Raw genomic sequence first — 17750 nt, forward strand, 5'->3', positions numbered from 1 at the left:
GGAGCTGAGTTGAGCTTACTTTTTACTAATATTGAGTAAATGGTGTATATTGACCTCTTTTGGTCCATGTGGATATCTTCTTTTTAACTGTGACCTTGAGGTGAGCCTCTTATTTATCTCTTATTGATTTAAAAATGGAGTTTGATTATTTTTTGGTTCCGATAGATCTTTGTTTGGTATATCTGGTTCTTATTTTTTGAACTCTAGCCTATTAGTAAGTAAAAAATGGGAATTGAACCGCTTTGGTTTTGATAGATCGCTTCTTGGTCCCTTTGGATCTATTTTTTGAACTATGATCTTTATGTTACTATCTCAACAAGGAAAAGCATTGAAAAATACAAGTATAATTATTTCAGATTCATTATGAAAACCTATTTTTCAGCTGCAAAAAGATCTATAAATATTCAGGCTTACAATGTGTAAATATATTTAAAAAAGAAAAACTTCGGCAACCATAAATCAATTTACAACTATATGCAAAGTCAAAAAGCAGAGTCAAATTTATAAAGATTCCCAAGTCCTTCTTCTTTCCTCTCATTGCCTTCTTTTGTAAAGATTGATTTATACTTTTCGCTCTATTTATAGCATCAAAGTCAACCTTTTGCCACTTCAGCTCTTCTCCCTGCTAAAAATGCGAATTTAATTTAATTTTATAATATCCTTCACACCTCTCCTTTATAATAACTTCCTAATCCTTTTTATGCTTCACACTTAAACACTGAGAAACGAGAAATGCAAAGGAAAATGGTGTAAAGAATCAGCTTCAATTTCGCAATCAAATACATGTGCTTGAGCCGCTTCCAAACGCTTCGCTCTTCTTCTACACTTTCACTACTTTCTATGAAGGCGGCAAAATTTCCTTTTACGATGATTTCTCAATAACAAAGTTAGGAAATATTGAAAAAAAAAGTAAATGAAATAAAAATGAAAAATAATAAAAGAAAAGTTTTGAGGCGAAGCAAAACGTTCACCGTTCACCTTTGTCCCTCATTATATAACAAACAGCTGTACAGAGGATATGCGTACTTACATGCAATTGATATACCGGATTTGGATACACAAGCTGATTTATTACCGAGTCCAGGTCGTAGGGCGGAGCGGCAGGACCGTCAGCATCAACGGACGCGGCCTGAACCAGGCGTGGTTGTTGGAGCTAGAAGAAGCATAAAAAGAGGAAAAATATTAAAGTAAAAGAAACAGGCCACTCGCATGAAAAAGTAAAGCTGAGACTGCATGAATGACTGAATGAATGTTTGAACGCAAAAAACATGAGAACAGTGTTTGAGTGGAGTGAAGTAAAGAAGGAGCGCGAAAGGAGGCAAGATGGCGCAGATAAAAACCCGTTGCTGTGATTTTGTGGAGTTAAAGGCATGGAGGTGGTAAAAAGCACGGTTGTTAGTAAAGAAATTGCTTAGCGCAACAACAATAGGTACGGCGCACAACAGTTGAAGGGTAAACAAGCTCCGGTTGCGTTAGTGAATTTGACGTGAACGCGCGAGCATGTTGGGGTTTGAAAGTTGAATTGAAAAGTGATGCACAAATCCGACAAACTAATTTTCTTTTCATTTTTCATTTCGCTTTTCACTTTCCGAGAATTTTTATTTATTTATTTTTTCTTATTTTATTTTTTATTATTTTATTTTTTATCTTTATGTTAAATCAAATCAGCGGCAGCGGTAATAAAGGCAATTTCGTTCGTGAAACGGCATTGATTGCTTGGGTTAAGGGCCACTATTGTGTTGAAGGGTTGGTGTTTCGTTTCGTTTGGCCCTCTAATTAGCGCTAAGGGTCAAGTGCTTTATTGGCGTGTAGAGATTTACAGATTTTTACAAATTTTTTTATTGGAAAATTTTTATTATTTATTTACTTGGATTTACTTTAGCGCTTCTAAGCTTAAATAACTTATATAGAGGTCGAATTCGAATTATGGCGAACTTAGAGTTATAGAAGCTTAAGTGAATATTAAAAAAAAATTAATTATTCTAATTAAATATAATTATCAAATAATTAATAATTAATTAATAAATTAAAAAAATAATAATTAAAAAGTTTTAATTAAATAAAATTATAAATTAAATAAATTATTTTAATTAATTAATTTTATTAATTACATTTTTAAGTCCCACAGATAGTTAAAAAAATTAGTAATTTAAAATAGCTTACTAAAAAAAAAATAATTAACTAAGAAAACTAATAAATTAACTTAATTAATTAATTTATTCATTTATTTATTTAAAGTTATTAATGTGCTAATTATTAATAAATTTAAACAAAAAATTACCACTAAACAAGTAACTAAAAAATTTAAATTAACTTAATTAATTAATGTTTTTATTTAAATTAATTAATATGCTAATTTATTAATGTGCTAATTAATTAAATAAATTTATTAATTTTAATTCTTATTTAGTTAATTATTTAGTTTTTTAGTAAATTATTTTAAATTACTAAATTTTTTATCTATTATCATATACAGTATAATTTTTTTTAATTTTTTTTTTTAATTTTACATACTCTTGAGTAATTAGATAATTTTACTCTAACGGCTTTTCACATTTTAAGTATCAAATTTCATTAAAATAAAACAAAATATATTTATAAAAAGGATATAAATTAAGTTAAATTAAATTAACTAAATTAATTGATCAAATGACATAAATAAATTATTCTTCCAATAAATTATTATTTTTATTGTATTTAATAGTTTTTTTTATTTCATAATCATTGTATGATTTATTATAATAAATTAAATTTTATAATTAATTAATTTTTAATAATTGTATTAGTATATATTTAGTTTAGAATTTTTAAATTTTTTATAATAATTGAACTATAAAAAAAGAACAAAAAATAATAATTAAAATTCTTAATTGAGAAAATTAATTAATTAAAATTAATTAAAATAATTTATTTATGTGATAATTGTTAAATACTATTCCAAAAAAAGAATAATTGAATAATATTAAAGTAAATGGTCAAATAGCACAAATAAATTATAATTATTAATTATTATTTTTTATTATATTTTCTAGTTTTTTCATTAACTCTGTTGATTAATTGTATAAATTATTTTCATAAATTTTATAAAATTTTAAATTGTTTCTCTTAATTAAACAATAAAAATTAAAAAAAATTAAAAAATTATATTTAGAATACTTAATTGATGAAATTAATTAATAAAATTAATTAAAATAATGTAATTTTGCGATATCTATTATCTAATTTATTATTTTTTATTATTTAATTAACCAAAAAAATTTTAAATTTTTTAATTATTAAAATTATTAAAATTAACCTTAATTTTAATTTTTAAATTTTTATTTTTTTTCCCCTAAATATTTAATTTCTGAAGCCAAAAACTTGTGCAAATGCATATTCTCACACATTTAGCAAAAATCAATTAAAAAGTGATATCACTGAAATTACATTAAATTCTAGAAAAATCACTCGCTTCTAGCACAAAATTGCCTGGCATCGTTTCTAAATTGAAACGGATTTTATCAAAGGCCGAAATAAACACTTTTTCAATGCGAATTCCATTGAAAATATGCATTGTAATTTTTGTAGCCCTCAAAACGAGCACAATCAGGCACGAACAAAAGTATTGCCACGCGCTAGACCGACAACAACAAAAACAAAAAGCGCACTCACGCGTATTTGTTTCCGCTAACATTCTGAGCAACAAAAGCGAGGAAAGTGTAGACAAATATATGAGAAATAAAAAAGTGTATATGCATACAAATATGCAGAAAAAACGTAAAAAAGAAAGGATGAACAAAAAAAAAAAATAAAAAAGTAAAAAATTTTTCGCATGAATTTAAATTTGGCATTGCTTTGTCCACAATTTCGCTTTATTTGCTCCGACATGCATTTGGCGGTTTACATCTGTAGCGATTTTATTAAAATTCATGCGCTTATATGGGCACATAATGTATGCGCCACACACAAGTATTAATGTGTATGTGTGCTTATGCAAATAAAAAAGTGAAAATGTGTGCGCCGCGCGAGTGCTTTCAGCAAATAAATGTTCATCATACGACATGGCTCACCTGCAGCCATTTACATGCGCCCACGCAGACGGCAGACAGCGCAACTTGTAAATCACAGCTACACGTGCGTAAACGCAAACACAAACATACACATGTATGTATATATAGAAATGCAAAAAAAAAAAACCAAAAACAATATAGAGATGCCAGCGGCACATGCGTTTCAGCTGCATGCTGTGGTGGCTTTACAGAATTCCAATAAAATTGCGTGTGAATTATGCGTTTATTTGCTTTATATGCCGGCGCATACGTGTGTGCCCCGCCCGCTTATGCATTTTCCACATACTCTTGAACCTCGTTAACTACACCGCCACCTCATTGCGCTTTTAATTTCATATATTACATTCATTTGGCACTTTCGGAGTGTTTTACTCGTGAATCATTAAAATTGCATGAATTACAAGTTTCTCACAAATTTCGCAAAACTTTTACTCATATTTGTCTGTTAATGGTATTTGCTGTTTTGCTGCTGTGAAACTATGAAATTTTATTGCAACACGTAATTTGAGCGCATTTGTGTGTAGTACATTATTCAGGTACTACAGTGCGTATGAGCGACATTATTAGTGTAGTTATTTAGTGAAGACGTGCTTCAAATTTTAAATATATTAATTATGCTCATGTGCTCATAATGTGTGCGTAACTGTGAGTTGAACTGTAAGGTTATGTTTTGTAACTTTAGTTGCAAGTACAGTTAACATTTTATAAAACTTTGAAGTTAAATGTGCAAACTGAGCGATAAAAATTAAGTTTTTGTATGGAAAACTTTTTTGTTTGACAATATATTTGAACGAAATATTGCAAGAGTTCTTCTCTAAGGTAATTATAAAATTTCCAAAGAAATCGTTGCGATCGGACTATTTTAGCATATACCTGTCATACAAAGAGTACGATCGGAATTAAGGGATTGTATGGGTAGGTTCTTCATTTGACAAGATTTCTTCACGAAATTTGGCACGAATTATTATACGAAGAAGCGATGTAATCTCCGAAAAAATTATTCAGATCAGACAACTATAGCGCATAGCTGCCATACAAACTGACCGTTCAAAATCAAGTCCTTATATTGAAAACTTTTTATTTGGCAAGATATCTTCGCGAAATTCGACACGAGTTATTGTCTGAAGCAATAATAAAATCCCTGAAAAAATTGTTGATATTGAACCACCATAGCTGCCATACAAACTGAACGATTGGAATCAAGTGCTTGTATAGAAAGCTTCTTCATTTGACGAGATATCTTCACGAAACTTCGCATGAATTCTTTTTCAAGACAACATTGTAATCTCCGAAGTAATAATTCAGATCGGACCACTATATGCTATAGCTGCCATACAAACTGACCAATCAAAATGAGGTCCTTGCATGAAAAATTTTATTATTTGGCATGATATCTTCACGAAATTTGGTGAGAATTATTGCCTAAGATAATATTAAAATCTCTGAAGAAATTGTTCAGATTGGCCAACTATAGCATATAGCTGTCATACAAACTGACAATTTAAAATCTTAGGAGTATCGCTGCAACGCAACCGAATTTAATGTTTTTTCTTGTAATCAAATTCAGTCGCCATAAATAACTGGCTGACAATACAAATGAATATTGTGATTGCCGCCTTCAACTATTGTATCAAAAATTTCTAAGCATTTAAGGCACTATTTATAAAAAATCAATGAAGCCAAAGCCATTAGGCGATTCCAATCGAAAGCTATTATGTTTTTACAGCCAACAATTAGCGCTGTAGGCATTGATGAAAATAAAAATTACACAATATTTGACTAAAATAGCTATGCTGAGTTTATGTGGATTTTTTACAAGCATACAAACATAAATATGTATATAAGTAAGCCATAATATCACGAAAACAGCAGGCGTATAATGCCACAATGCCTTTATTGTCACAGTAAATACATAGCAGTTGGCATATACTTAATTATAAACTCTGTGGCAATTTATAAAAAAGCAAAAAATACCAGAAAACAACAACAACTGACGAAGTGTGTAAGCAATAACGCACAAATGCCACACGAAACGAAACGAAGGCAAATGAAGCAGCGAAGTCTCTTAAGGCTCAACAACGGTGCTGTTGCTGGTCAAATGGTATTAAAGCTGATGTGCGTGCATTTGTATTTATTTTCCAATTAAATACAATTTGCATTGGTTTTGAGGTGGCACAGAGCAAATGTCGCGTATTGCAAGTTGCGTATACGCAGCGTACGAAGCCTTGTGGTAGGCTGAAAACAAGAGGCCGACTTCGAAGGCTGCCGATGGAAACTTATTTTCTTATTGACGCTAATTCAGCGTGCACATTTTTTATACAACTTATTGCGTTGTGCATGTATGTGTTAGTACGCAACACAAGCCTTTTCAGTTTAAGATAAAAATTTTAACGAATTATAGTGCCTTTACAACAGCAGTTGACAAAGAAATACTCAAAATCCATAAATTTTCAATTTTAGTATGATTTTCGGCGACGCTGTGTAAACTTTACTGGCTACTAGCGCATGAACTGCAACAAAATTTGTATTTATATCAAAATCTGTTTGCCACCGAAGCTTCACAATTCCCGTCGTGCACTAAGCCGCAATAATTTTTGTGATTGCCATCAGCGCCAGCGGCTGACTTGCCAGCACTCGCTTTATTGCACAAATATTTGCGCAATTTGTTGTGTTTATACACGCATCAAACTCCAGCTAATGGTCGCGTTGTTTTTGTTTTGCCATGCTTTTATTGGTATTTTTGTTGGTGTCTGCCTTTTAACCCGGCGAATTATGTCCGCAGGTCATGTTGACTTTTGCGCGCGCCCTTGGCAGTGCGGCGAACTGCAACCTTTGGCAGCCGACAGCGCCAAAATCAACTCGTTGCCATTAATAAACGTCCAGTTGTGGCGTTTGCTGTGATTGGATTTGGTGGCGGCTTTGAAGTGTGCGGTCGCAAAGTAAGTAGTGTGAAGATACTTGTATTTAAGTCTTGCTGTAATGTCATGCTTGATAAGCGTTGGGTTTAATATATACTTATATTGGAATATTAGTATATTGGAAAACTAATTTATAAGATTTAATAAAGTATAAAAAAAGGTATAAAAAGCATGTTATAGAAAAAAAATTGCGTTGCATATAAAATAAAATTTCATGTAGAACAATTTTCTAGTACATTTGAAACATGTAACTCGCTTTTAAAAGTGGCATTTTGAACTCTTTTTTCAAACATTCGAAATAAAATGCATTTGCAAGCCAGATATATAGTTGAGGTATTCCAGGAAAATGTACGCTGTAAAATTTTACTAGGGGCCTGCTCAGACGAAATTTTTATGCTATTAATATTTTGAGCTGCAAATGTTAAAAACCTAAATTTCGCCTTAAGGTATGCTAAAATGTTTGTTAACTATGTTAAATCGACTTTGCAAGAAAAATTGTTGTTGCATTGGTTTTCACCAGCTCCCTTTTGAGCTGAGCAAATACTAGAAAACAAAAATGCGCCTTAAGGTATGCTAAATTTTTTGTTAATTATGTTATATTGAGTTTGAAGGTGAAAATTGTTGCTGCCGTTGATTTTACCAGCTCCTTTTTGAGCTACAGATACTAGAAAACAAAAATGCGCCTTTAGGTATGTTAAAATTTTTATTAACTATGATATATCAGAATTTTTTCTTTGTTTTTTTTTTTTCAGAGGAAACAATAAATAATAAAATTTTTTCTGCTAAATTTTTTTTAACTTTTCCGTAGTTTTAGGTATTGCGACTTTATTCTAGAATTATGTAAATATTTTTGTTTTTTTTTGTTTTCAGATCGCTAGAAGCGTTTAAATCGTATGTATGTTCACGTGCCAATTATTTAAGACGCTCCACAGCATAGGCAGATAATATTTGAAATTTTTTAAATTTTTGAAAATATTGAAAATTTTTTTGAAGTTTTTCGAATTCTTGAAATTAAAATTTTTTTGAACACTTAGGTTTTTTTTTATTTTTGGTGTTTTGACATTTTTTTGAATTTTTGAAAATATTGAAAATTTTTGAAAATATTGAAAATCTTTTTAATATTTTTAAATTTTTTAAAATATTGAAATTATTTTTAAATTTTTAAAAATATTCACATTTTTTTGAAAATGTTTATCATTTTAATTTTTGGATTTTTTCCTATATTTTTTCAATATTAGTGCATAACTTACAAAACATTGATACTGAAAATGTGAATTGCCTTTTTCAACGACACTTCAAAAATACCAAAAACTTATGCCTTTAGACTAGAATAACACTCAAAGAGGAGCAGATACTGATAATTGAAAGAAGTATACACTTTAAACTATTTTACAAAAGCTTTGTGCATAAAACCTGTTGCCATAAGGATACCTAAAATATTTCCCTTCATGTCTGCCCGTTTTTTATTTAATGTGTGTTTAGGCTTCCTCTACAAACTCAAATGAAAATATTTTATATGACCCTTTGGCACTAAAGAAAAATCTTATAAGCCAACTTTGTTTGTTTAGAGCCGAATACAGGTTGCACCAAAAGTATTTGTACCCTTTAAATGGTTAATAAAATACAAAAGCTTAAAAAACGCTCAAAAGTATGCTAAGATTTTTTAAATTTATTTATATAGAGTTCAAAGCACGAACTTTACAACACGCCGTCTAAGCACACTTCAACCTTTAATCTCGCCGCTTTAAATCTTCCATGCGTTCAGTCAGTCATAATAATTTTTTCATAAAAATTTATGTATATGCTATTTGCACTAAATATCTTACCCCGCGGCATAATTCACATACAAATATGTGTGTCTGCATAGAAACTGTAGCATTTCTAAGAGTCATGTGCACGTATTTAGGTATTTATGCAGTGCCACATAAACTATGCGCAAACATTTTTCATATTTTTCGCACAAAAATGCCATAAAGTTCAACGAAATGTGCAGAAAAGCTATACAAATGTGTCATACACCACAGCGAGTTGAGATAATGCGCAGCAACAACAAAGCGAAACAAAAGATAAACGGAATGAGTAAAAATGTATGCGAAAACGAAGTATAAGAAGGCATAAGGCATGCCAGCGCACAACAACAGCAATGTAGTGGAGACCATGACTGCCAGTGGCAACAGCGTAAAAAATGTCACTCATACGCACCGACGCACCGCGTAAAAATGTGACTTTTAGCAAGAAAAACGCCGAGATTTCTTTATTTTTACGCTTATTTTTGCTTATTTCTGTTACTTTTTATGCTCTTTATGCTTTGCTGCAAATTTGTAAGTGCCTGTCAATTTATATGAGATTTAAGAGGTCATACAAATACGAGCGCTAAGACGTTGCGAAAGCAAAAGCTACAAACTTGGTATGTATTTGTGCATATATGTATGTGGAATGAAGTAAATGGCAGCGCAACAGCGTGCAGTGTACTGAGTAACGGGAGTTTTGGCTGAGCTGCTTAAACACATATAGTGCTTATGTGCCTTTATATACCATACAATAACAATTTGTCTGTGTATATGATAAGCCTGCTTGCTTTATATGCGTATTTACGTTATTGATAAGAGGCACTAGCAACAACGACAGCAGCAACAGCTTACTAGAAGTACGCTACATATAAATAAATGGAAGTGGTTTGCAATTTATATTATTATTTGCGTGTATGCGGTGGCCTATTGTCGTTAAATACCTATTCAACATGTGGGTACAAGCCGCCTAGCACCGCACACACTTCCCGGCACCTCCACATGACTTCATTTCGCTAGCAAAAGTGTTGGTGAAGTGTGTGCGCCTAACAACTTACCACTTGTACGAGCTCCATGCAGTCGTCACAAATTCTATATGTGCTTAGAGCATGAGTGTCAGCTGAAAGCAAGCTGCTAAACGACGCATGAAGCCCAACAAATGACGACCACAAGAGGAGCTTGTTATTGTTGTGACGCCTTCAACTCAACTACGGGAATACTACATCCGTTTGCTGCACAGCTTCTTTTGACACGACTGTGGTATGTGGCAGCCTTGCCTATCACAACACACACTTATAGCAACTGGCATACACATATACACCTGCAGGCATACATTCACAGCCGCTTATACATATTTCTCTGCTTATGTGAGCACTTGCTTCCTTTTGCGTCGAGTATTTGTATAGTGTTTGGCGTGTGTGTTGACGGTGTCTTCGCAAGGCATGGATAACACGTCGGCAATTTCATTTAGCTAGCAAATCCGTAAGCTGTTAGTTGTCGCTTGTAATGCTATCAGCTGTCGGCATATGCCGCAATAATACTAAAGCATTGAAATACGTGCGTACACATGTGTGTGTGTCTGTGCCAGAGCTGTACTGCTGTATTTCATTGCCATTTTATATGTACAAATGCGTATTTGCGTTCCTTCAAGCTGCTATTAGTCGCAACCACTACACTTGCAGTTGATTACAAATGTCAGCGTTAGCAATACACATATGTTGCATGCTTATGCCACAGTTGAAGATCTTAAATTCTAAGTTTACTTTCAATAATTGAATATTTAGTATATTGCATATAGAAAATAGTAGTTTCTTAAAACTAGCAATGTTGGTAAACTAATTTATATGATTAGATCAGAAAAAATCTTGAAAAAATGCTTAAAATGCAACGTCGGTATGAAAAATGGTATCTAATATCAAGTAAAATTTTCTGTAGAATAATTTCGTAGTACATTCAAAATGTGTAGCTTGCTGTTGAAAGTGGCATTTTGTAATATTTTTTGACGAACTCGAAATAAAATGACTTTCGGAACAAGCTGGATGATCAAAGTATTTTAGAGATATGTGCGCCGTAAAATTTCATTAGGGGTCTGCTCAGACGAAAACTTTATACAAACCACATTTCGAGCTACAGAGCCTAAAAAAAACAAAAATTGCGCCTGAAGGTATGCTATATTTTTTTCTAAATATCGTTTAATGACTTTGTAGGTTAAAATTGTTGCTGCATATGGTTTTATCAGCTACTTTAAAAGAATTTGTAGTAGTTAGTAGCATAAATATATAAAAATTATATAATAATATGCCACAAATACATATAAAGAAGCTAGAGAAAACTGCGATGGCGTATATTTGGTTGTTAACCTTTCTCAAAATTTTTAATTTATTCATACACTGCTGCATTTTATTGTTATTCATAAATTGTAATGTGCCTTACAAAATTTCACGCTTTTATCAACATTTTCGCCCAAATTCATTTATGCGCCGAAATTTTCGATTTTCGCTCAATGCAGCTAGTTGTTTTTGGTTGCTGCCTCTGTTTGCCAAATTGGTTAATAATGTAAGCTGCATAGTCAATATGGTAAGCCAATAATAGTTTTGCTATGCAGATTTCATAAATCAGTTACTAATTCGCTTATAAGCCAGCTAAATATGTTGTGTAATCAAATTAAGCGCCGAATCGTATGAAATTCTATGAAAGCCAATAGAAGGCATTTGATTTGTCATGTATTGTATACATATTTATGAGTATGAGTATGTAAAGATATCAAAATGTGCATGAATATAGCGTTTTCGAAAAACTGTAATCCCGAAATTTCGGGACTGTTATAACGGAATACCGATTTATTTTTAGTTTTTATTTATCAAGATATCCAGGAGTACAACATTTAAAAAAAAAAAAATCCCGAAATTTCGGGACTGCGATTTCGGGATCCCGATTTGTTTTTTTTTTATTACTGCAATTCGCAAGAATACTAAATTTAAGCGTAAAATTGTTATCTCGAAATTTGAGACAGTAATTTGGGGTCCCCATTTTTTTAATTTTTTTATTTTAGTTTTTATTTATGAAAATGTTTAGGAATACAGCGTTTTCGAAAAACTGTAAACCCGAAATTTCAGGACTGTGATATGCGGATATCGAATTTTCTTATAATTTTATTTATCACAATATGTGACCTGGTCTACGAAAAGGGAGCTAACGTGCGAAAATTTTTTTTTTTTTTTTTTTGAAAAAAAATGTTAAAAATAAACAACTCAACTCAACATCCGAATCAACTAAAAAGTGAAAAATTGATTTTTTGACACCTAAGCCCGCTTTCCGTAGACCAGGTCACATATGTAAGAATACAGCATTTAAACGTAAAATTGTTATCCCGAAATTTCGGGATTGTTATAACGGTACCCCGAATTATTTAGTATTTTTATTTCTATTAAAATTAATAATAGACTGATATGTCTGTATGTATGTAAAGTGTTCAAATGTAAAACTGTAATCCCGAAATTTCGGGATTGTAATATCGGGATCCCGAAATATTGTATATTTGTATTTCTATAGAAATTTATAACAGGCTGATGAATGTAAAAAATGTACATATGCATATATATTTCAATAATACATGTATTCATCACACCATTTAAACCACTGAAACCATTATTTTGATTAAACGCAATCGAAATGGAAATTTCAGCGCGAATGATTGATGATGGCGCCCATTTATCAACACATTATGGGTTAGGAGAGCAGCAGCACCAGGGAGTTATTGTACCACAATTTATGGTGGGCAAATGATATAACAGTAATTAATAATGTTCTACTTTAGCTCACGTTTGGGCGAGACCCGCAAATAAAAATGCTTTCGCATATGAAAATTGGTAACGGTTCTTTAAGAGAAATTTTTGCATTTATATTTTTGAATTAATTTGCATTTTTCCTCACCAATACCCACATCATCACTTTACGAGTAATTGTGGACAAATTGAAATCACTTCAACTATGTATATACATATGTATGTATATATGCTCTTCTAAAATATTTTCACGCTCTTTTTGCCATCGCATTCCGCATACGTGCTTTTGAAGCCATACATGCTTATATAACCGTATATGTATATGTGTGTGTATAGTTCATACAACAACAATAACGTCGTTGCTATCAAGCGTACGTGTCAATGCAATCTGTCCGCGCGATGATAAATTGTGGTTCGGCAGCTAAATGTTGCTGGCGCATTCAACCGTGATGTGACACACACATACAAACATTTTTGCATTTTTTTAGATTTTCGAATTCGTATTTGTAAATATGTATATAGAATTTGCAATACATATACACAAAGCAGAATGTTGGCAGAGAAAAAATCCAAAAATAATTTTTGCATAAAAGGGAGTTAACCCTTATATACCTATACTCTTCAAAATAGCATTTCAGTGAGCTTAGCTATCAACAAGCACAGTTTAACTTTAGTCACTTTCAACTCACCATTTTCCAGCTCAAATTGAACAGATTTTTCTTTAAAGCAGCAACTATTTAAGCCAAGGCAGCGCAGTCAAAAGCAAAATGCAGGTGTGACAGCTACTCCTAACGGAAGCTTTGACTTTCCTCAACTACTCTCGAATTATAGTATTTTAGCTAAAATACTACAAAAACGTAAAGCTTTCACTTGAGCTGACCTCTAATCGACTGATTTACTGTATCAGCCACCATAACTGCTGCGTATCACTTGCACTATCCAAATATATCAGCAGCTAATAGCATTACTTTTATTCTATTTGCCTGTACACAAACAGTTTTGATAGCCACACATACACACACACATAGATATTGCACGTTTCACCAGCTTTTTCTCAATAACTTTCCACTGAAATGACAGTTTTTGCATAGTTTCAGGGATTTGTGGCACTTTCAACAGCTAAACCGTTTCATTGGCAAGCGATATGGCACCATAAAGGACATGTGTGCAAATATGTAAATATGAAAATCACTGCATTTTATGCAAAATCATGAATAAAATGCGAATTGTGACAATGAATTTGCAATATCATGCAGACGAGGCGCGTGTGGCAAGAAAAGCGTGTGAAACAGCGCATGAACGCATGTGGAGCTTTTTGTGCGATTTTTTATTGAAAAAAAGTGAAAAAACAGGTATAGAAAAAAAAACAGGAACAAAAACAAAATTATAGACATACTCACATACACATATACATATATGCAATATAAATATAATTTGCATATAATATCATAAAAAAATAAGTAGAAGTTAGAAATACGAAAAGACTTTTTCGACTATTCAATATTTGCTCAAATTTTTTACAATAAAAATCAATAGAATAATAAAATGTGGCACGCATGCTTGAATTTGACATTAAACACTAATTTTCTTTTTTATATTCATATTTTTCTGATAAAGATAAATATTTTTTCCCACAAAAATAATTTTTCTAATTAATAAAATTGTTAAAAAAAATAAATATTTTTGATAATAAAAAATTTAATTTTTATTATTTGGAAAGTTTTTTATTAATATTTAATTCAAAAAATTAATAGTCAATAAATATTTTAAATAATAAAAACTTACAAAAATATTTTTTTTTTGCATACCAATAACTTTTTTGTATAAATAAATAAATTTCTGCTAACAAAAGAATATCTTCTATAATAAAAAAAAATGTTTGCTAATAAATAAATATTTTTTGATTATATAAACATTTTCTGTAAAAAAAGTTTATATGAAAAAAAATGTTTTAAATATTTTCTTTAAAAAAAAATTTAAGAAATATTTTAAGTGATAAAAACTTTAAAAAAAAATATTTTTTATGATATATTTTTTTTGAATTCTCAATTCAAGTGTTTGCATAGAAATGTTTTTTTTTTTAAATTTTCTACTAACAAAAGAGTATTGTCTATAAAAAAAATATTTTTTGCTAATAAAATTTTTTTTTTTTTAATTTTTGCTAATAAAATTTTTTTTTCATATAAATAAATATTTTCTGTATTAAAAAATATTTACAAAATATTTTCTATGATAAACAAATTTTTTATAAAATATTTTTTGGGATAAGATTTTTTTTAATAACCAACAATACATTTTTTCTGTACAATAAATTGATTTTTATTTTTTAACAAATTTTTTTATTAAATAAGTATTTTTCTGCTAATAAAAGAGTATTTTCTATAAAAATTTTTTTATAAATTTTTTATGAATACGTTTTTTTTAACATATTTTCTGTGATAAGGATTTTCTTTATTATCTATAAAGATTTTTTTTAATAAATAAATATTTTCTACAGAAACAATTTTTTTTAGAAAATATTTTCTATGATAAATTTTTTTGTATAAAATATTTTTTAAGCTAAGAATTTTTACAAATAATTTTTTTTTATTAAATAAGTATTTATCTGCTAATAAAAGAGTATTTTCTATAATAAAAAATATTTTCTTACTTTTAAATAAAGACGTTTTAAAAAAATAAATATGTTTTAAGAGAAAATTAGAAAAAACTATACAAAAAATTTTTCTTCATTAAAAAAGCATCATTTGCAAATAAATAATTATTTTCTAATAAAATATTTTTTTTTAATAAATAAATAATTTTCCTCCACAATTATATATTTTAGCTTAGCTAAACGCCAGCGTAAACTTCCGCTCGCTTTAAGCATGCATTGACGCCAGCATTTTTGCGCAATAACAACCCGTTATTCTACGTCACTCCACGCCTGCCGCACGCGCAATTAATTTTTCACACATTGCCATTAATTTGTAGCCTACACGCAGGCGCGCGCACGCACTCAGCAAAGTGTCAAGCGAACAAGTGTGTCAATAAAGCGTGCATACACCATGAAAGGCAACAACAACAGCTACGGAAACAAATGGCACAGTACAACTATATCTTTGTCGTGGCAGTGTGCCCTTGTCATTTATCTTTGCTGCACCGTTATCCTTTGCTATTTCAAATTAAACATGATTAAGCGCTTTTCTAGTGCCTCCGGTTTGTGTAGCCTACTTTTTTGCGCGCACCGCTTTGCATACAAAGCAACGATTTCAATGTAAAATGTCTTTGCGACCATTTTCAATTTCCCGCTATCTCTCCGTCGCTAACGTCGCACAGCAATTCATTTATTTCGCATTTACTGCGAGGGCACCAACACACACACACATACTATATACACATACAGTTGTAGGGCCGTGTTTGCGACTATCGTACAATTTGTGGCTTTTTCAACTTTCTGCGGCCTCTGCCGTTGGCCGCAATGCCCTCGCCACACAGCTGTCGAAAGTTGTGCCTTGTGCGCTGTGCGTTGTTGTTGTGGTTGCTTTGTTGGGTTTATCAAATTTCGAATGGTGCCAACTGTTGTTCGCAACCGCTCAGCGGTTTAAGCGATTTTACTACTTTTTTGTTGAATTTAATTATTGCAAGGGCTGTGCTGAGCTCTTTATTATTACAGAGAAAGGGAGGGAGAGAGAGAGAGTGTGTATGTATGTGTGTGTGTTCTTTCATTAAGTATTCATTAAGTGTGTATGAGCAGTCTTTCGATTCGCCGGCAAGTGCGTTTGGGTAAGTGTGTTATCAGTGCTCATCCTTTGAATATTTATATTTAATTTTCTTTCCAAATTGAGAAAAGGGTATCTTTATGCATGAGGTATTGTAGATGTGCGAAATATGAAAGCGGATTGGCAGGATGTCGGGTAATATTTATCAAATAAAAATCTTTTGATGAAATCAACCACCCAAATAAAATAAATAGGATTATTGTAGGGTACAATATAGTTTTGAGCTTTGGAGATTAGATTAGTTGGGCGCACTCATCCAGATACTTCAACTATTTAAGAAGAAATATGAAGAAAATATAAATATAAATAATAAAATTAAAAAAAAAATAAAAATGAAAATTAAATCAATAAAATAAAAAAAATTAAAATAAAAAATTTTTTATTCAATTATAAAATATTTTTTAAATGTTTTTATAATTTTTTCAATGATTTTTTTTATAATTTTTTTTTTTAATTTTTTTAAATAATTTTTTTAATCAAAAGCAAAAATACTTTTTTTGCCAAAATATCGTTAACGAGGCCAAAAGTATAAATTTTTATTAACTAGTAATTAGTGACGAAAAATTTCGGGATCCCGTTTTGTGATTTTATAAATCCCGAAAATGCATTAAGAACTTAAAAGTGTTTATATTAAAAAAAAAAATCGGATTTTTATTCACAAAAACTAGTGGACAATTAAGAAAGTTATATTTTGTTAAATTACCAGTAAATTGCCTCAACTGCGTCCGTGTATTTGTAATAGTACATATGTACATATATACATTTGTTCATATATATGTACATACGTAGGCGCATATTATGGTACATACTTCAACGAAAATTTGTACCAAGAAGAGAGTTGTTTTGCAAAAATTTCAGACATTGCATTAATGAGTTTTCATATGTTTGCATTTAAAAATACCGAAGACCCGAAACAGAATCCAAATCTTAACTGAAAATTAAAGTTTTGGTATAAATATAAAATCATGAAGTTTTTGGGGGAAAGGAAAAAAAATTATTAAAAATAAAAATTTTGCAAAAATTATTTGTCCCAAAATCTTTCGGGATCCCGACGCAATCATTTAAAAACCGTGAATTTCCGAAGCAGAATTCTGAATCTTAACCAAAAATAAAAATTTTGCATTAGTATAAGCTCCCGAAAATTTTCGGGATCCCGATATGATACTTTAAATTTACCAAAACCCCGAAACAGAACTAAAATATTATTAAGATATAAAAATTTGCATTAATATTTTCTACTGAAAATTTTCGGGATTCCGATTTAAAAATTCCGAAGTCCGGAGATTTCTAAATCTTAAATAAACATAAAAATTTTGCATAAGCATAATCCCGAAAATTTTCGGGATCCCCATATGATCGTTTAAAAATACCAAAATACCAGTTCGGGATCCTGATGTGATTATTTCAAAATCTCGAAAGAGAATTCAAAACTTGAATTTAAAACAAAAAAAGC

At 30.6% G+C, this 17750-nt stretch overlaps 1 protein-coding gene across 4 annotated transcripts in view; it reads right to left on the bottom strand.

Annotated features, from left to right (window-relative positions):
- The window catches only part of LOC105228419 (neuropeptide-like 1), a 56686-nt gene that overhangs the window by 11112 nt on the left and 27824 nt on the right, over positions 1–17750 (bottom strand). For all 4 annotated transcript variants that reach the window (XM_029551189.2, XM_011208243.3, XM_011208244.4 and 1 more), the window contains exon 2: positions 1031–1153. In XM_029551189.2, coding sequence (XP_029407049.2) covers positions 1031–1153 — 123 coding nt within the window. The remainder of the gene's footprint in view (positions 1–1030; positions 1154–17750) is intronic.

Source organism: Bactrocera dorsalis, chromosome 3, assembly GCF_023373825.1.
Source record: "Bactrocera dorsalis isolate Fly_Bdor chromosome 3, ASM2337382v1, whole genome shotgun sequence".
NCBI lineage: Eukaryota > Metazoa > Arthropoda > Insecta > Diptera > Tephritidae > Bactrocera > Bactrocera dorsalis.